Genomic DNA, 20,254 nt, shown 5'->3' on the forward strand with positions numbered 1-20,254 from the left:
GGAACATAGTTTGGGAAATCCTGTTTTAGAAAATGCTCAGAATCAACCCTACTATCGAATATCAGGTTAAAATCAGAGCAATATCTGCATAACTCAGTTGGAATTGTAATTATTTCAATCAGCTGCATGCAGGTCAACAAAATAACCTTCGGCCTTCGAATATGAAGAATAAATAAACAAATGAAGCATCCTAAAGAACAAATGTCAGCAATTTGCAAACCAGATAATAGTTGGTCAAGAAGCGACAAGATCAAAACATAATTATTTGCTGACCACCTCGTTAAGGTTGTATAGGAAGAAATTAAATCAGTTCCTGGAGTCTCCATTCCAAATGCCGCTCCCATAAATCCATTTATGGTGATTCAGGATGAATTGATCCATATTACAGAGGCAACTGCAAATTACTGTCCAAAAAGTAATTACGCTCAAGAAAGCCTAGTAAAGTAATAAAGCTTTGTAAACTTCCTACAGACCCATCAGCCGTCTACCAATTTTATCAAAGTTGTCCGAGAAAGTACTGCAAAAACTAAGGTCTTGACTGCTGGATAACACGTCATAATAGATTGTCAGTTCGGCTTTCATGGACTTTTTCGTGGACAGTTTGTTTTTATTAAAACTGTAATAAAGAATATAAAATTAAGAATGGATTTTATAATACACAAGTTTTAAATAATTAATTTGACACAATAATTTTGAATAATTTGCATCTATATGTTTCTCATCTATTTCCTGTTATATACATTACTTAATACGATTGAAATGAAACAGTCTCACCGGCAAATTGAACTAAACTTTTAAAAAAACAAAAAAATGTTGAATACATAAGGGATAACTGTAAAATTTAATGTCACTAAACCAGATAAAAAAATTTTAGACAAAAAAAATTGAAATAGCTAAGATTTCTTACAATATAAACTATTAAAAAATATACGGTTTGGCATCTACACTTAATTAAACGAGTAGGGAACAGAATGCTATTTAACAAACAGACCAAGGCTATAAAAACAAATGAAGTATATACGATACACTGTGTATTTTACGTTGACGCTAGTACTGTGAACATCTACAATTGTGGTTTAAAGTTGTGACAGTGTACAAAAACCAAGGGACAATATCGTGAGTTTGTTAAATATAATATATTGAGAGACTGAGACTAAGACATATATTTATGAATATTCTATATATTTATATATGAATTATATAACAATATCAATTGTTAATTAAAGTTACCATGCAATAGGCATGAGCAAGTCAAGGTTGATATGCACAGTACATAATAATATATTCTTGCAAATAACAATTTACCAATTTATATAATCGTATTTAGTTATTTTATTTTAATTTTATGAAAGTTTTATTGGCTCCATAAATAATATATATAAATTAAAAAAAATGTTTTTCCAAACTTTTATGTATGTATGGTTCATACAAATTAAAAAAATAATTTTAAATAATAGAATGTAATATAATAATTATTGTCTGCACAATGACAAAACTAACAGCAATTTTCACCTTGATGTGCAGACATGTTATTTCAATTACACTTACATAAATAATTGAACAATAAACTTTGACCAAACAATTAGAATAAAAAATAATAGTATATATATGTTCTACTTTTACATATAAATCACCACAAATGCAATTCATTATTTAAATTTTTTTATTTCATTTTAATTATGTTTTTTTATAAACAATTATTTACGGTAATATTATTGTTTAAACAAATATTTCTGGACTACTGAAATTAAATATACATGTATTTTACAAAAACCAGTAATTTCAGAAATGACGTCAATAAATTTAACTAATTATATATTTTTTTGAATTACATAAGAGTAAAAAGATTAGTATCTTCCCATTAAATTACCTTGCTATAAAAACAGGTTACTTTATTTATATTTTAGTAACAATTACTTTTTAAATTGTTGTTTTTAATTAAATTTGTCATGTTTTCTACGGAACAAAATTCTACCATATCAATTTAGGAGAGAAAACACGAGTTTCTTAGAAAGTGTATATTGCTTAATTATTGTCTGTGCGTAATTAAAACTTGTTATTGTAAATTATATAACTTAATACAATACAGTTTTATTCGCTTTATTTAAAATTTGAAAAATAAATATTGTTCTGTTCTTCATTATCGTAAACTGTAACAATTTTTTAATTTATTAATACAATTAATTATTTATTTTTATGATAATTATAAGAACGGTTATTTAAGGATTTCAGGATTTACGAAGTGTTCCAGGAAAAGTTTGGAAAACTCTGCGTTAAAGTAACTTCGTTTAGCGCTTATCGTCTAGCAACGCATACTCTGCGTTAAACGAGGTATTTCTATACACATTGTTGTGAGTGTACATAATTTTATTATTACAGGAAGATGGCAACTAACAGCGTTGACGTGGAAGCAATGTACGAACGAGTCAAGGACTTGAAACGCGAAGATATCAAAATACTGCAAGAATGGCTGAAAATGCAACCTCATCTACCGGAAATTACTGGTTCGTGCCTTTCCATTAGTATCATTAATTGATGATATGCAATAATTATTTTTTAATATTTACTTTGATCATAAATTACTTTATGATATAAACTATGATTATATTGTCTCTTATTATAAAAAAAAATGCAAATACACTCAAATCTCCATTTATAATTAACCACTTTTTTGCTGAAATAAAACAGTTTTATTAAAAATCAACAATTTTGATGAAATATCTCTTTATTAGACAATCCTACTGTCTGAAACATCCTTCTGATCACAACACGTTTGATATATGCATTCTTGTCAAAGTTGTCTTTCTTCCAGCAATCAAAACTTTCCGGATTCTATCATTGACTTTTATTATCTGCGTCAAACATTAAATTTATTTAAACTAGAGTAAAAGAAAATATCAATTAAAACTTTTGGAAAAACTGTTTTTAGAAAGATATTATGATGGTTGATAAGATGATGGTTTTTCAGTGGAAGTTTTATAATATTGTACTATCGAAAAACGAAAAAAAAATAAGACAACATTAAACAAGTTACTGCCAAAATAATTAATAGTTAATAAGCAAAGATTTAAAAATTATCCTGTTTTAGGAAGAAGTGTTGTGTTCTTGAGCGATCTAAATTCAATAATTCCGTTGTTTCCTTTGTTTAAAATAAGCTTTTCATTTTCTTTATTCTGACTTTTACCTCTAAAAATAAAATTTTACTTAACGAAGAAAATTCGTAGTATGCATCCAATTTGTTAATTGAGTTATGACTGTATTGGTGTTCTTGGAGTTATTATTACTATTGCAGCATCAAAAACTAACAAATCCATAAAAAAATAAGTAATATAACTTTTAGTTTTATCGTTAAATGTATCATAAATTAAAGTGTAGCTTAATTATTTTTTTTTTCTGTAGAACTGCAACTAATTCTGTTCCTGCACAGCTGTTATTATAGCATAGAAGCAACGAAGAAATGCATCGATTACTTCTACACAGCCCGGACGCATTGCCCTGAATTTTTCAAGGATCGAGATCCCCGCAAATACGTCAAAAAATACGAGAACTTGTATAATTATATAACGATTTCAATCAACTGAAATCTTTACAAGAATCTTTTTTTTTTCTTCAAGTTGCAATGCACCTTTACCGAAGCTCAGCCCGGAGGGATATGGTATAATGTATACGTCAATAATAAACACTGATCCAGCCTATTACGATTACGAGTTCCAAACCAAAACCAGCGACATGGCGATGAACCTGTGGTTGCAACAGGTCGGATGCTTGGAAGGACACGTAATCATCTTGGATTACGCGGGCAGTACTTTCGCGCATCTCACCAAAACAAACTTAACGGCGATCAAGAAGAGTTTGCAATACTTTCAAGTAAGGATGAAATCGATAGGTTCATTTTGAATTAGCTAAATTTGATTTAAATTTTAGGAGGGCTTTCCGTTTCGCTTAAAGGCTCTGCATTTCTGCAATCCTCCGCCATTTTTGGATAGCCTTATTAACTTACTAAAACCTATCATAAGCAAAGAGTTATTTAATATGGTATTTGTACAATTAATTTTAAATGAATATAAATTACTTGATGAAAACAAAATTTTAGATACACGTTCATCAAAGAAATGACTTAACGAAGAGTATACCAGCTGATTGTCTTCCAGATGCCGTGGGTGGTACCTTATCTAAGAAAGAAATCCATGGTGAGTCATAATGTTGTAGCTTGTTACGTATTCTATTTATTTATTTTCGGTTTTTTAGCTAATGTCATTAAAAATCTGCTAGAAAATGCGGATTATTTCGTCGAAGATGAAAAGAAATGCAGCGATGAGAGCAAAAGACCTGGAAAACCGAAGAACGCTAGCGATTTATTCGGAGTGGAGGGAACATTCAAAAAGCTTGATATTGATTAAAGAATGAATACAAATTATTATACATTAGAATAACAATTTATAATAATAACAATTAAATCGATTATAGGAAATGTTAATACACAACTATCAATTAAGTAAATAAAAGAAATATATATATTATTCAAATCTTGCATAGGCATCACGAGTGAAGTCGTGGTACTATGGAATTCTACCCACTAAAACCTCTTCACTTCTTCATCGAGGACCAATACTTACGTTACTCTGCAATGTTGATTGTATTTTTGCTAGCACATTTAGCACTCCGTTCACTGTTAGTATTGGTCATCTCTACAACCTTCTTCGTTGTCCTTCTCCACCCTGCGAACGTGTTTTCTAACAAACACTCTTTGGATTCTGGACTAGTACATCTTCGCGCATCTGCAGCATCTGAAGATAGTATGCTCCGGACTTCTTTGTGGTCCACCACTGTGGGGGATCGCAATAAAATGCAGGTACTTACCAAAACACCTTAACCTGTTAATGGCCTGGCTTACGCGGAAGTGGGTTTTGTCGTCGGGTTCAGGCTTTCCTTCTTTGAGCTATGCTATTTATCTACCACTTTTCCAGCAGTCTCTTTATTCGCTTCCATCTGGTTCCCATCCGGCTAGTGCATGCACTGTGCCTCCGAAGATTGCTCTTTAAGCACTCAAACCTTGCTCTTCTCCGCTGAACCGTTTCCAATGTTCTTCTTGACACCCTCATGATGTCTTCCTATATATGAACAGCATACAATATTATTAATTGAGCCAATTCAGCTCTAATAGCCACTGCCTTGATTTGCAGTGTTGACTCATCGTCCGTCTTTGTCATCACAACCACCACCACCATGTCATCCACGTATCCGACCACTACTATGCCTGCAGGTTGCTCGATATTCAGCCGTTTACATGTTATATTTCATTTCTTATATCAGCGAATGATATAACAGTGTTAGGAGTAAAATACGTATCATTTCTTCTAATTGGTTTCAATATTTAATAATAACTTTCATGGAAGCTATGACGATAATTTAAGATCAGTCGATTATTAATAGTAATTTAAGAAACTCTTAAAGGGGTCGACCGTTTTGCGACCTTTAAAGATTTCGATTGAATCAAGTATTAATTATTTGTTTTCTTTATTATATTATAATATGTAAAACATTTATTGATGGTGTGTTCTATAATAATTGAATAAAATAATTATTCGTGCAAAGTATTTTGACATTTCATTTATCTTCATTGAATTTATTTTCTGTATTATCAAATAGTTAAGATTAACATTTCATCTGTACATAATAACTTTAGGTCGATGACTCTTTGACTTTTGTTTAATATAATTATGCGAATAGTTTGCATAATTATGAAAGGTTACAAATACTGGTTTTCACGTTCCACATAATCACGTTCCATAGCTGCGAATTTAGTAGTTTGCCATCTCGTTAAATGTAATCTATTAAACAGGAGGATATTTACTTAATATTGTGATTTTTACACTAAAAGTAAGTAAATAGTGCAATTATATAATATTTTTTTATCACGTCATTAATTAAATTCAATAATCCAGTTTAACGGCATTATTTTGTAAAATTTTATTTTTTAATATAGTAACTAACAAATAAAATATTCAATTATATGAAATATATCCATTTAAATTGTATTCTTATTTTAATATAAAATAATTATTTATTAAATCTTTTTAACTTTACCAAGAGCTTATAAATTAATGATTTCTTCGTCCTTTATTTTAGGACAAAATGACCAATATTTTTTGAATGAATATAATTAAAGTAATAAATAGTATTAATTAGATTTTTCGCAATTGAAAATACTTAACAAAAATGTTATCTATAATTACTTTTTTTAACATAATTGTTAAATCAATTCAAGGAATTAAATATTCATATTCTATTAATACGAATACATTTAAAACTAAAAATAATATTGTTTTTCATACCTTTCACGATAAACAAATAGTCTTGTTACTTAGCCGATAACACATTTACATATCTTTTTTGCAATTAACTTAATGTATTTACAAGAAATATTCACAAACAAAACTATAGTTATAAGCTTTTCAAAACAAGAATAAAATTAAAATGTACAGCAATACCTCTCATAGAACGGATTTGATTAGTCTGAATTGACCATAGATTTTGACCATCTGATTTTAATATTAAAAAAAATGAATTGAGCAAAATAAAAATAAATTTTTGAAAGTAGTACACAAAATTGTTAGTTTTTTGTACAAAAATGATAATTTTTCTCTTATTTCATTAGTACGCAATATTGGCGGAACCGATTATCCGTACTATGCGAATTATTGAATTCCTTATGTACTTTTAATTAAATTTTAATTTGTAAATGTCATATTCAATGAAACTGAATAACTTTGATATTTTATTTTCAGTAAAATGGCCAATAAATTTGCGGATGTTGAGAATTTGTACAAAACGTGCAAAGATCTCAAACGTGAGGATATTGAAGTACTTCAAGAGTGGTTAAAGATGCAACCACATTTACCACAGATTACAGGTTTGTATATGCAATGTCCTTTTAACTTAAGGGCTATCAACCAAAGTTTTTCTACTGAATAAAATGGATTTTTTTTTATTCAAATGAAAACACGTGTATAATTAATAAGATATGTTTCATTTCATTTATATTTAAATGAATCAAAAAGGTGACGCAAAACGTAGCCTCATATGTGTCACAATCGCAGATTAAATTAATTTACATAGTCCATCAAGGAAAACATCTTTAAAATTTTATTTATATAAAAAAAAGTAAAAATAAAATATTTACATCCAATTTCGTAAAATTTTGTAGTTTGATAATTTCTAAACAATCAAATTTTTAATTCAGTAAAATAATATAAATTCTAAAAGAATGGTACACATATTTTTTAAATAAAAATGATAGGTTTTTTTCGTTTATTCAACCAATTCTATTTTTTTACGTTTTAAAGTTCTTGTTTCAAACAGTCCGGTATATTGGCAGACCGATTACCCACACTGTGTGTATTGTATATATTGTATTTTAACTTATTTTTTCAATTGTTTATAAAAAAATGTATTATTTTAAACTTTTTTTTTTATTCAAGAATTACAGTTGATCCTGTTTTTGCACAGTTGCTATTACAGCATCGAAGCAGCAAAGAAATCTATCGATAACTTCTACACGGCACGTACTCATTGTCCAGAAATCTTCAAAAACCGCGATCCTCGTAAATTCATCAAGCAATGCGATCATTTGTAAGTTTCTACTAACGAGTTAATCAATTTCCTTAAGCGATGATTAAATTATTTTAAAGTTTTAACACGACGTTACCGCAATTAACACCAGAAGGATACGGCATGATTTATGGACTGCTAATTAACACTGATCCGAAGAACTACAATTTCGAAATTAGCATGAAAACGTGTGATATGCTTATGCATCTGTGGCTGCAGGAGGTAGGATGTATACAAGGTCACGTTGTGCTCGTTGATTTCGCAGGAAGTTCGTTTGGTCATTTCACAAGGATCAACTTGATGACACTTAAGAAAACTCTGCAATACTTTCAGGTAAATTTTAGGTATTGATTTTTTGTTGAAAACTTTGATTTTTATTTTTAAATATATTGCAGGAGGGTTTTCCGTTTCGTTTGAAAGCCATACATTTTTGCAATCCACCGACGTTCTTGGACTCAGTCATTAGTTTAATAAAACCGACCATGAGTAAAGAATTATTTAACATGGTATTTATTTGAATGCTACGAAATAATATCTATTAAATAACATATAATTTGAAATTTTCTATTTTTAGATTCATGTCCATCAAGGAAAATCCATAACAAACATCATCCCAGCTGATAGACTTCCTGAGTCAATTGGTGGAACTGTATCCACCAAAGAATTGCACGGTATGACAGTGAATATACAAATCTTTATAAATATAATATGTAAATGTTGTTTTTTTTTTTTTCTTAGAGGATTTCATCAAGAAATTGTTGGAAAATGCAGATTATTTTGTCCAGGATGAAAAGAACTGCGTGGACGAAAGTAAAAGGCAAGAAAAAGCCAATGGAAGCGCTTTCTTTGGAGTTGAAGGAACGTTCAAGAAGCTAGATATAGATTAAATTAGAACAAACTGTAATTTACTTTAATTGATTATTTTATTCATATATACCTATTACTACCATTAGCGGTTAAATGACCGCTTCAAAAAAAAACATATTGCAGAATGAGATTTTTGCCAATTGTTTTCAGCGCATTTTTTTACAAATTACAGGATTTTACAGTAACTTTTTATATAGGAAATTCTAAACAAAATTTCAATAACGGTCATTTCATGATTAGTTCTAAAATAAGTTTCACTTAACAAAGCAATTTCATGGAACATATCCTTTTCGTTAATTGAGGTATTACTTTATTTAAACTACTAATTCTGTCATATTTTACATATTCCATAAATATATGGAATATATTGGATAAAAATAGAAATTGAGTTGATAACATTTTATAAATCAATTCAAATTATAAAGAATAATCTAACTACTTGAGAATTGCGAGGCGAAACATGCAAATTGTGTTCTATTTTTTTGTTTTAAAAATAGATTATGAATTAAACAACAGGAGCGACAAGATTACAGTAATTGCTTGCGTGTCCATGGTTTGTTAATAACGTGTTCAAATTATAAATCTTTCGGTAAACTTGTATTAACGAATGCCAGAAAAAGGTCAATTTAACATATTTGTTGCAAAAAAAAAACCGTCCCACATCTACATAATCCAAAAGCAAAGCTAATAAGTAATTCAAATAAATGTTATAATTCCAAAAGTAACACACTTTCACGCGATGAATAAAACAATAGAAGATAACTTATCATGTGGGTATATAAATATGAGCAGCTCAGTGAAATTATAAAGTTGCAGAATAAAATGATTGAGAAAACTGTGGTTTTGGTTGTACTGGGGCTTGTGGTAAGTTACTAAAAATGTAAGATTCTTAACGTATTTACTATAAATGTTTAGGTCTCGAGTCAAGGATGCATGGACTACGAGTCCTGTGTTGTGAATATTGAAAATGCTGTAAATGCGGCGACAGATACCATGTCCTCGTACTCGCAAGAAAGCGAGGATTTGAGCAACACAATTAACGAGAATATGTTGGCAGCAGTCAGTAAACTAAACGAAGATATTCAGAACGGTCCAATTAATTGCCAAAAGTATTCCCTACCTAAACCTGCCATTTCCTACGTGGAAAATCTTTTCGAGTTGTGTCCATCCACTTACGTGGGTGAAGCAGATGCGGAAGTCGAATCTAAAATCACTTCCTTCCCCTCGGACTTCATGGAAATCAACACGGCTGAAGAGAGAGAATATTACTGTACTTATATAGTACCTGGTATGAATTTCTATTGCAACCGTTTGAGGACAGCTATTGATGACTTCAAAAACTGCGACCTACTGAAAATGTTCGACGAAGCTTACAGGATGCCTTGGGAACAATGCATCAATTTGTAAATAAATACGTAATTAGAGTATTTTTGGTTTTTAATAACAAAATATAATAGTAACAAGTGTATATAAATATATGTATCTACAATTATTTAACGTATATGAGTATTCAGCGTTAAGCTCTAAAACGATGTCAACAAAAAAATAAAAACATGATCGACTCTTAAAACGAATCATCCTAGATGAAATCTCCGGTTTTTTTCCGAAGTAAATAAAATAACAAAATAAAAATAAAATGAGCGAGAAGCGAGTATAAAACAAGTGAATCTCAATGGTATGTGAGTATCCTTATTTCTTCATTGGACGGAAGATAAAAGTATGAATGATTAAGTATATAAATTATTTAGAGAGAACAAGCTCAGTCTTGGTTCAGATCGGAACGATCACTGATCAGTTGCAATCAATCTGCTCTCCCCTGTCATGGTTCTGCCCAACTTCTCAATGCTCCTGCAGGTCCTTCCTCTAATCACCAAAACTATGGAGAGCAAAGTGATGAAACCCATTAGAAGTGAGCCGATTTTGAAAGCCATATCTATTCCGTTCACTAAATAAGTAGAATCGTAGATGACTTGCTTCGCCTTATCAGAAAGATCTTTAGCGTCCACTCCAAATTCCATCCATGCAATTGGTAGAAACATGTCGTCCTCGAACATTGAAAGTTGAGTAATTCCGAAGGATTTCTTAACCTGTATATTGGTTTGAACGCGTGTCCAGCCTTGCGTGGTGAAGCTCATGAATGGATGAATGTCGATAAAACTTTGATGGTTCTTTGGATTTGGGTTCAATCCGGTGACGGCTTCAAACAGACTGGGATCGGCTTGGTAGAAGTGTGGTTTCGAGATAAAGAGAGGAGTACCAAAGGCGCATTTTGTGGCGTTGAAGAGGCCATGAGGTGGGCATCCTCCCTCCATGTCACAGTAACATTGGTTTGAGGGATTGTCGATGCTGGGATGACCATAAACGTTTTCATCAACTGTATATCTATAACAAAAATTAATAATTTAATAAAGTGTCTTCATACGCTATTTTTTAATATTATACCTATAGGCTTTAATAGTATTGTTCATGATCTTAATTTCCTTCTCAAAACTGTATGGCATCTTCCTGCAGATATCTTTATACAATAATTCGACTGGGGCTTTGTTGTGTATTTGTTTTGGCGAGAAAAGCACTCCTTCGACGGCATCCACGTTGTTACAATCTTCGTTCAACCAATGATCATAGTTAGCTTTTTCGGCCATGCTCTTGATGGTGCCAACCTTGTTGATATCATCTTTACCCGTGTATATTTCAGTGACGTCTTTAGCAATTCCATTCCTCTTTATAAACAAAAACAAATAAATAAATACCATGACCAGAAAACTCAAAAATTAAATTAACTTACATTAGCTAAGAGTCCAAATTTCTCAAATGGCAGAGGTTTAGTCAGAGCCAAAACACCTTTAGCCAAATTGTAAAGATCATCGTCGTAACCAAATACAAATCTATCGATTGGAAGGGTAACAAATGGATGAGCGTTTAAACTCCTGAACAATCCGGACATTGCCATCCTGGTCAAATAGAAAGAATCCTTGCTCATGGCTGCAGCGCTGAGCAGAGGCATATTAGGTACAACAATTCTATCATTTTGTCTGCGACCCTTCGATAGATGTGGCAAGAACTTGAACGTATGTTTTTCTTGGAATTTAACTGTGTTTCCATCATCGCTGAACTTGACATTCACACGTTCCATGCGATCTCTAATTATATAATAAAAACAACAATTAGCAAACCGTTTTAAAATTAATCCAACTTTAAAGATGATCATCCGTTTGAATACTTACTCATAAATGAAAGGTCCTAATTCATTGACGTTCAACTTGTCATCGTATCCGGCTTCGACGTTTTCAACATTGGTGTAATTGAAGATGTAAATGTGGAACCTCGTCGGCGTAGGACTCACCCAATCTTGGTATGCTTCAGATTCGTTGGAGATTACGAGTTTCTGAAGGATTAAAAAAAATGTTTAGAAAATTTTATTTATTGAGTTAATTTGTAAGACTTACGGATAAAATGGCATTTTGAAAAATGCTGGTGCCCCAGAAAATGAAACCGACACTGCAACTGGCCACGAAAAGGATGAATAGGGCAATGAGTACTGCAAAAGACAACAAAAAAAAATATCAAGATTAGATTCGATGCAGTTTGAGGATGATTCTGTTTTGAGGTCAGAGCGATAAGTCTTTAAAATTTCAATTACCTATTATTGCCAGACATATGATGATAACCAATGCAAGTACGAGCAAGACAGGCGCCGCATTTGATAGGTTATCGATAATACATTTTTAATTCAACTGCATTTTATTTTTATTTGCATCGATTTATTCTGAACGTGGATCTGAGATGATAATTAGTATTGGCGATCAGAGACCTCTGCTTATTTTATTTTGTTTTTTTGTAGATCTCTTCTCCAAAGCCTCAATTTGCCAGCGACTTTTGACGCATTGCGATAACACTTTCGGAATTAGATTAGCCGACGGATTACGTCCGTTCATTGTGTAAACATCGAGATGAACTCTTTGACATGCAAAGATCACACCACCCGAAGCCAGATACAACTAGCTTGCATTATGTCCGATTTTGAAACTTTGTGGCAATTTATATGAGATTGCTTAAAGACGTCTTCAATCGGAACGGGGTCGAAAAATCGTATGTTCAGATTCTGATTGATGTTTGAGCAGAAAAAATGTAATCGTATTTGTATTGTTGCATTTCCCTCACGTGAATGAGCCTCAGTTACAGATAAGTCATTAATGAGAGAGGCAAGTAGCGAATGGTGCAATATCTATTAACAAATTATTTGTTGACATATTACATAATTATCGATAACAATGTGAGCTCTCCCAGATAGAACAATATATAATAAAGTAATGAAATTGATCATTATAATAATGAAAGTTGTTCTGAACATGTACTATTTTCACAATGATAAGCTTTGGTAAAAATTTGCCAATTTTTCTAAAAAAAAATAGCATCGCATTATACCAATAGATGATGACAAGGTTGCCAACCGGGTGATAACCCCGACCCGAAGTCTAGACTTGATATCATCTTACCAGAAAAGAAAGAGATTCCCGCGCGCGTCATATATTTATTGCAGAAAAATACAACTTTTTTAAATCTTGCCAATATCTCGTAAGTACCAAAGTTTATTGACCACTGCAAAGCAGTTGACATTAATCTATTTAAAACCGATTCTGTTTACTATCAATGTTGAATGAGTTTTCGCAAGGTCGTTAAACCTACTACAAAATTTTGTTGACAACTACCTGATTTGAAATAATTTGTAAGCCCATTTAAAATCTAAACTTGAATTGTTCGATGTATATTAACTCTAACTAATTCCATAACTTGAAATATTATATGTTCTGATGTTTAATAAACTATTCCAATTATACCATTCGAAATCTAAACTTCAAGATTTTTACTCATGTTAAATTATGGTATTCAAAAGCTTAAAATTAGTTTGAGACTTACCGGAAATCTGCCTTATGTGCAATTCATATCCACAGAGTTCAAAATATTTGGGTCCAACCTCGGTGTTCTGAATTTTGTTCAGCAGTTCTTTCGTGTTGAATATCTGCTGACAGTTGTTCTCGAAGTTCCTTTGTGGCGCGGTACGAATGCGACCACTCTCCATATCGGATTGTGAACGAAACATTGTTGTTTTTTTTTTTTGCAGAAACTACTGTTTTTTATTTATCACAAATCGATGCAATATAAACGGACGAAGTAGTAGTAATAATAAAAAAGAAATAGTAATAGTAACCGAATAGGAATTAATTGATCTGTTTGCTCGGTGCTTGCTGCTTGCAGAGATGCTGATTAGACTTGAATGAATCTCTTATCAATATCTGGAAGGTATTTAAGTTGCCCGGCATCGCGTGATCGGGTGGGGATTATTCGATTGGATGCCCAAAGAGCTTATCAGTACAGAATTAAAAAAATATATATGTACGAGAAGAAGACGTCGAGAGATGAAAAAAAAATATACTATACATATACATAAGTAAACAGATAGTCGGACGATGCGCTAATTTTTTTTTCATTGCTACCACACACTTATTTTTTATTTTTTTTTTTTTCTTGCGCAATGAAAACATCTTTTTCGATATGTTCGTGAGATTCGCGTTATGAACGTAAGAAGACGGGTTTTATCATCATCAATTGGGTTGCGCCAATTATTTTTCAGACATCATAGAGCTGATTACATTTCATAACAATCATTATTGAATATTATTATGATAGCGATTATTTAATTTTTGTATTATGTTGATTATTTGCAGACAAGATTTATTGCCGTTTACGATCAACATTTGCGCATTGCATTGATGCAAATTCCCGTACTGAACGTAATCAATGTAAACCTATGTAAGAGTATTCTATTTATTTTCCTAGATAAACACCGTAATATCTCTATATTATTGAACGCCAAAGGGTGTACGCAAATAATCCATTCAAAATAAACATTTCGCACGTAATTGGACCAAATGCTATAAGTTTTTTTCAGACTTTGGATTTTCTAAATGTCCTGGAAGATTTAAATAACACCGTTTTATCAATTCCTAGAAATTTTGTTGTTTGCATATTCCTAGTAATAATGACTTATACCATCTAAAGCAATACAATGATTTAATATCTCGTACTTTAGCAGAATAATAAATATTAACATTAATACATAAATGTAATAGTTCCACCAACAAACATTATTCTTATATATTTCAAATAATAAACAATTAGGGGCTTAAAACCTTAGGTCAGGTGTGTCCAACCTAAATTGTTTGATGGTTCAAAAAAATATTACTTACTTTAGATGGGCTACACATATAAAAAAAACGAAGAACTTATTCAAAATATATTATTACCTTATAGTTAATGTGAAACTTGTTTTTGTACACCAAAATTCAAAATATAGAAAGCTGAAAACTGCAATTGGACAGGCATGGCTTAGCTTAGCACCCTTTAGGTCCGCCCACCAATCTCCATCAGCGCCCGCAAACCCAAAAAAAAACCGTCTCCCACCGGCAATCCCCGCACACAACGCATCCCCCGACGATGACCCAGACATAACCCTATTTCTTAACACCGTCAAACCCATGTTTCTCCACCCAGACTCAAACCTCCGCCTACCAAATCTTGCCAACTAATCATTTTCAGCTAGCATGACTTAATCTAACCATGTAAATATTGTATTCTGGCTAAATGAGCAAAAAGCTCACATGGCGTACATGTACTCCTTAAATTATCATCCTGTATATATCTTAATCACATAAATAAAAGTCTTCTAAACTGAACTGAACTGCAACTTGCGCTTATGGACGGCAAATCTGGCCGCAAGCAACTCAAAAACAACACATTTTTATTATTATTATTAAATAATTAGTAAGAAAGTTTTTTTGAGATTTCAATAAAATAAAGGAAAAAATAATTATTCAGATTTTTGCCTCCTTTTAAGTCTTCATTTGATTAAGAAATTAATCCACTTCTACTAGAACAATGTTAACTATGATACTATAAAATGGATTAGGTTCTAAAATATTTAAACAAAACTACCCAAAATATACAAAATTTGAAAGAATTAAAGATCAAAATATTGAAATATATGTGTATTATCTAGAAAAATAATTAGTTTTAGGACTTTTAATTTCAATATTATTAAAGATTTATTCAATATTTCAAAAATAAGAAACAGGAAAAATGTTTCTAATTACTGCTAAAATTGTTGAAACAATAAAATTTTTAATTTTGGTTTTAATTAAATAATATAATATTAACTCAGTTCACAAAGATATGATAAAAGCTAATTTAGGCAATGAGAAAATTCGGTATTTTATTTTCTTGAAATAAAATCTAATTTAAATATCTTAAAACTGAAACTATTTAATTATTACAATAACTACTGTCACTAGCCCTTTCTATTTAGTTATACAAAAAAATTGTTAATTATTTTTACATTTGTTAATCATAATTTATTAATTATTAAAAATTTAAGTATTAATTTTTTATCTTAATTTAAAATAAGTCTTTTCTAATTCATTTAAATAAATTTTTGCTTTTTCAATTTATATTATCAGAAAATATTGACAATAAAAAATCTTAGAATAATTGAAATTATATACGATATTGATGAAATATAAATTTATATTTTGATTTAATATTGATATATATATAATTTTGCGTCAGTTACTAACGTATTATGATGTCTAATAATAGCGTTGTTGATTACCAAAAAAAAAACGCTGTTCATTAACATTATCATTAAATTTAATCATATTTGCGCTTAATTTCAGCTGATGTAGCCTTTCTACCATAAGTATATACATAAGTATTTTATTTAGATGTCTGACGTTTCTTAGCTTTTCCATTTCTGTTATTCTTCGGTAATGTTGAAACAACTTGAAAAAAAAGTAGGAAATTATGTCTGCCTCAAATGCGCATTTTTACTTTCTTATCGCGCGACGTTCGAAGGTTTTTACATTAACATTAATAATAATAACATGGATCAAGATTAAACCGATCTTTTTTTAATGTTGTGCTAATGATAATAAGCACGCATATTTTGTTTATTATATCGTTTCCCTGCGCATCTACCATGTTTATTTATTTTGGGTTATATTATGTTGAAGTGCGTAAACAATATATGCAATAGAAATAATATTTTTATGTTGTTTTTCAATAAAAATGGGTCAAAAAGCATGATGCGAAAATGAAAGAAATACACAACGTTTATATAAATAATTATAATATGATAATTTATGTTTGCTCTTCATTTAAACAACAAAATTTTTGGTAAAGCATTATTTTACAAAATATGTTCTGCTTAATATCTACTAAATGAAAATAAGTTACAAAATATGTTCTGCTTAATATCTACTAAATGAAAATAAGTTATGTCACTAGTTGTACTAGTATTCGTTCAATGCAGGCAAAGTTTCTTTTAGTAATAGAATAGCGGCTGGCACACAAAAATTAGCGACGGGCGCACATGAGCATACCGTAATACACTAAGTTATGTGATATATTGGTGCATGAATATTAACTAGAAATAAATATAATATCATCAAACACTCCTGCACTGATGCCCCGCAATTGTATATCAACGGTTTACTATCAACAATAATTAATTACCATATTTTTTTTCCTTACTTATTTGCTTCTATCAAAAAAGTTTGTTCCGATTTTTCACGAAAAGGGATGATATTGTCCGTTAAATTGTGCATATATCTTAATGGTTTATGTAAGCAAGCTTCAAAAACTTTCGTCGATAGTTGTTCTTGATATTTTTAATATCTCTGCTCATTCACGAGATTTCAGCATTATTACTAGCAGAATTTTAAGGCTGAAATCATAAGCAAACATTTAGAGAATTATGTTCCTAAAGTTCATTCAGCTAAAGCGTAAGTAGAATATATCTTAGTTATTGGTTTAGTGGCATTTTTGGCTTTACAGTGATATTAAAGGCTAAACTGCACTTTGCTTTCTTCCATCTTCACGAGGGTAACTCGTAATGTGTCAGTTTCATTTGATCCAAACCATTTTTTTTTCTATGCGGTTGAAATCTCACTTTTTAGAATATATACTATCGCAATATAGCAATATCTCGCATAATACGGGTAATGTTTCAACAATATCGTTTGAAACGAGTACTTTAAAACCACACAAAAGAGACACAAAAGATGTTACATCTCACTCAATAAGATTGTAGGATAACTAATAAAACAACAACTTTTGGGCAATATTCGACTTTATTCATGAACATAGTCTCTTTCAAGAGTGATAAATTTATTCCAATGCTTTTCTAACATATCAATACCTTTCTTGTAGAACGATTAGTCTCAAAATACTTTTCCTTTCGGCAATCACTTCTTCATTGGATCCAAATCTCTTTCCCTTGAGTATTCTTTTTAGGTTTGCAAACATGTAGAAGTCGATTGAAGCCAGATCTGGAGAATACAGTAGATGAGGAAGCAATTCAAAGTGCTATTCATGCATTTTGCCATTGTTTTTATCGACTTGAAATAGTCTTGATTTTTCATCTTTACCTGTGCGAAAAAACGCAATTTCTTCCTTCAAACGAACCAATAACGCCATATAATATTCGGTATTGATGGTTTTTCCTTTCTCAAAGTGAGCAATCTATAAAATTCCGTGAGCATCCCAAAATACGGAGCTAGTACGGTAGCTGTCATTTGCGTTTTTGGTTGCTTTGAACGGCTTTCAGCCTTTGCTGACTACCGATTTGACTCTCGAGTGTAGTGGTGGATACAAGTTTCATCCATTATTACAAACCGCGTGAAAAAATCCTTTTTAATTCGCTTGAACAGCTCCAAACTCGGAATCATCAACTCACAGTGGAGAGCAACTACGGTACCCATTTCGAACAAAGCTTTCTTATGATGAAATGTTCATGCAAAATGATAAATGTCATTTCCACAATATTTTTTAATTTTAATATAAATGTGCAATCTTCATAAAAATTTACAAACAAATTCAGTTTACACTTTTGTAAAAATACCAGACATGGCCAATCCGTGCCCCAATTGACGTTTTCGGCTTTCTATATTTTGAATGAAAAGGATATCAAACAATATACAAAAACAAGTGTCACATTAACTATAAGGTAATAAAATATTTTGAATAAATTCTTCATTTTATTTATTTTTTGTATTTGTGGCCCATCTTAGCTCATTATTATTTTTTTGGTCCGCCAAACAATTGGGCTTGAGCAATATGATACAATAAATATTAGAGTGCGAAATTTTTTAAACAGTTTTAGAGACCCCATAAGCTTTAAATTAACAGACGAAAACTATTTGATCTGCATGAATATCTATTAACTTGACATTGTATTTCAACACATTGCAAGCATCTATTCTTAACACAATTCAATAATGTTTAATAATGATATCTGGATAGACATAATTCACAAGGACCAATATCATTAATAATAAAATTAGCACAAAAAGAGGAAATCGTTTATTCAAATTGATTAGTCAATGCATAAAACATTGTGTCTCCGACATCCAGATTATGTTTCTCATAATCTCAAACAAGCTTTGATAGTAAAATCTTTAAATAATTCTCATTCAATGTGTTGATGCGTGTACTAATTAAGTTGAAACAAATTAGTTAACTATCACTACCACAGTCTGTCCTTGGCGAATTTCATTTGCGATGTTTTCTTTTTATCTAGTTTTTTTTTGTCGCTGCAAATTTGGACGTTTTTGATTATTTCTGATTATCTGGTCGAGACGAATACGTGTAGAAACGAAAAAAATCCCATCTCGTATCAGTTTGGGTGAACGATAAGCTGGTAATTAAGGGGTCGTGTCACAGGATCGATGCCATAATTAGCCCCGAAAAGCCATTAAGATTATGATACAGAAAGTTGCATAATAATTGTGCAGAATCATTTCGGCGGCCAATTAAGCGTTCATCTCTCATTTAATGGGTTTTCCAGATCCTGGACTTCGGGAAAAACAACATAATTTTCTTTTAATGTTGCACATATCTTTTTTGATAAAAAAACATGTATTGCAAATTAACTTGTTTGTGCCAGAAATACGAATGAACGTGTACTTTATTTTTGTCTGCTTCTATTTTCTCAAATTGCTTTTACTCAATTTTTGTTTTTTTTTTCTAAATTTATATAAATAAGCTTTATGCTGCATCCACACTATACTAGTTATAGAACATAAATCACTGGCTAGTACGGAGTTTATGTATATAATCTTCAAATTACAATTGCACGCTTTGTCCGCATGCATATTTGGTACTCTTGACACATATTTATGTTTACTGTCACGTATAGTGGGGATGCAACATTGCATGTTTTCCTAAAAGAAATGAAATTGATTTTTATATAAAATAATCTAATTCAGGCAAACTTTAATAACAAAGTCCGCAATTGTTCGAAAACATTGATAGAAATTTATTGAATGCAGAAAATGATGATTTTTTAGTGGAAGATTTAAAAAACCTTGTTAGCAACGAAGACAAAAAAACATTGAAAACGTTTTAATTTATTATTTTAAAACATTACAAGTATCTATTATTAATTCCAAATGTTTTAATAATAGGTGAAATTAGTGCTATTGTTAGAAACAATGTTTTGTTTAACGAAGATATTTTGTGAACTTTCTTTTTACATAACAGAACATAAATCAAGAGATTCTTATCCAGTGAATTTGTTTAAAAGACTAACTTAGATCACAATTTGATTGAATTGAAATGCTATCCTAAATTGGTAAACAATGTACTTTCGCCTATTTAAATACTACCACCGTGTCATATTGCTGAACTTAAATGAAATACCTCATAAAAATAATGGAAATAT

At 30.8% G+C, this 20,254-nt stretch overlaps 4 protein-coding genes across 4 annotated transcripts; 3 read left to right on the plus strand and 1 right to left on the minus strand.

Moving 5' to 3' along the window:
* The first annotated feature begins 1,026 nt into the window (after positions 1–1,026).
* Positions 1,027–4,479, plus strand: LOC108566124 (alpha-tocopherol transfer protein-like). Its single transcript, XM_017925846.1, has 7 exons — positions 1,027–1,116; positions 2,380–2,504; positions 3,400–3,550; positions 3,615–3,867; positions 3,925–4,035; positions 4,094–4,190; positions 4,249–4,479. Exons 2-7 carry the CDS (start codon positions 2,384–2,386, stop codon positions 4,398–4,400), a joined length of 885 nt encoding a protein of 294 aa, XP_017781335.1. The 5' UTR covers positions 1,027–1,116; positions 2,380–2,383; the 3' UTR covers positions 4,401–4,479.
* A 2,313-nt stretch (positions 4,480–6,792) lies between these two features.
* LOC108566108 (alpha-tocopherol transfer protein-like) lies at positions 6,793–8,498 on the plus strand. The gene is made up of 6 exons (XM_017925830.1): positions 6,793–6,913; positions 7,482–7,632; positions 7,692–7,944; positions 8,007–8,117; positions 8,186–8,282; positions 8,350–8,498. Exons 1-6 carry the CDS (start codon positions 6,793–6,795, stop codon positions 8,496–8,498), a joined length of 882 nt encoding a protein of 293 aa, XP_017781319.1.
* Positions 8,499–9,231: 733 nt separating this feature from the next.
* Positions 9,232–9,905, plus strand: LOC108566161. The gene is made up of 2 exons (XM_017925919.1): positions 9,232–9,342; positions 9,394–9,905. The coding sequence occupies exons 1-2, from the start codon at positions 9,247–9,249 to the stop codon at positions 9,883–9,885; spliced, it is 588 nt and encodes a 195-aa protein (XP_017781408.1). The 5' UTR covers positions 9,232–9,246; the 3' UTR covers positions 9,886–9,905.
* Positions 9,906–9,925: 20 nt separating this feature from the next.
* On the minus strand, positions 9,926–13,768 carry LOC108566159 (scavenger receptor class B member 1-like). The gene is made up of 6 exons (XM_017925918.1): positions 13,396–13,768; positions 11,925–12,016; positions 11,703–11,863; positions 11,264–11,618; positions 10,921–11,198; positions 9,926–10,860 (listed from the first exon to the last, which is right to left on the minus strand). The coding sequence occupies exons 1-6, from the start codon at positions 13,577–13,579 to the stop codon at positions 10,263–10,265; spliced, it is 1,668 nt and encodes a 555-aa protein (XP_017781407.1). The 5' UTR covers positions 13,580–13,768; the 3' UTR covers positions 9,926–10,262.
* Between the last annotated feature and the right edge of the window lie 6,486 nt (positions 13,769–20,254).

The sequence above is a fragment of the Nicrophorus vespilloides genome, unplaced genomic scaffold (genome assembly GCF_001412225.1).
Source record: "Nicrophorus vespilloides isolate i.1.1-1 unplaced genomic scaffold, Nicve_v1.0, whole genome shotgun sequence".
Taxonomy (NCBI): domain Eukaryota; kingdom Metazoa; phylum Arthropoda; class Insecta; order Coleoptera; family Silphidae; genus Nicrophorus; species Nicrophorus vespilloides.

Coding starts and splice junctions, on each gene's coding strand:
- LOC108566124 (XM_017925846.1), top strand. CDS start 2,384: ATGGCAACTAACAGCGTTGACGTGGAAGCAATGTACGAACGAGTCAAG. Junction 4,036..4,093: donor GCAAAGAGTTATTTAATATG/GTATTTGTACAA, acceptor ACAAAATTTTAG/ATACACGTTCATCAAAGAAA. Junction 4,191..4,248: donor ATCTAAGAAAGAAATCCATG/GTGAGTCATAAT, acceptor TCGGTTTTTTAG/CTAATGTCATTAAAAATCTG.
- LOC108566108 (XM_017925830.1), top strand. CDS start 6,793: ATGGCCAATAAATTTGCGGATGTTGAGAATTTGTACAAAACGTGCAAA. Junction 7,945..8,006: donor AAACTCTGCAATACTTTCAG/GTAAATTTTAGG, acceptor AATATATTGCAG/GAGGGTTTTCCGTTTCGTTT. Junction 8,118..8,185: donor GTAAAGAATTATTTAACATG/GTATTTATTTGA, acceptor TTCTATTTTTAG/ATTCATGTCCATCAAGGAAA.
- LOC108566161 (XM_017925919.1), top strand. CDS start 9,247: ATGTGGGTATATAAATATGAGCAGCTCAGTGAAATTATAAAGTTGCAG. Junction 9,343..9,393: donor TGGTTGTACTGGGGCTTGTG/GTAAGTTACTAA, acceptor ATAAATGTTTAG/GTCTCGAGTCAAGGATGCAT.
- LOC108566159 (XM_017925918.1), bottom strand. CDS start 13,579: ATGTTTCGTTCACAATCCGATATGGAGAGTGGTCGCATTCGTACCGCG. Junction 11,199..11,263: donor AATTTGGACTCTTAGCTAAT/GTAAGTTAATTT, acceptor TTGTTTATAAAG/AGGAATGGAATTGCTAAAGA. Junction 10,861..10,920: donor AATACTATTAAAGCCTATAG/GTATAATATTAA, acceptor TTTTTGTTATAG/ATATACAGTTGATGAAAACG.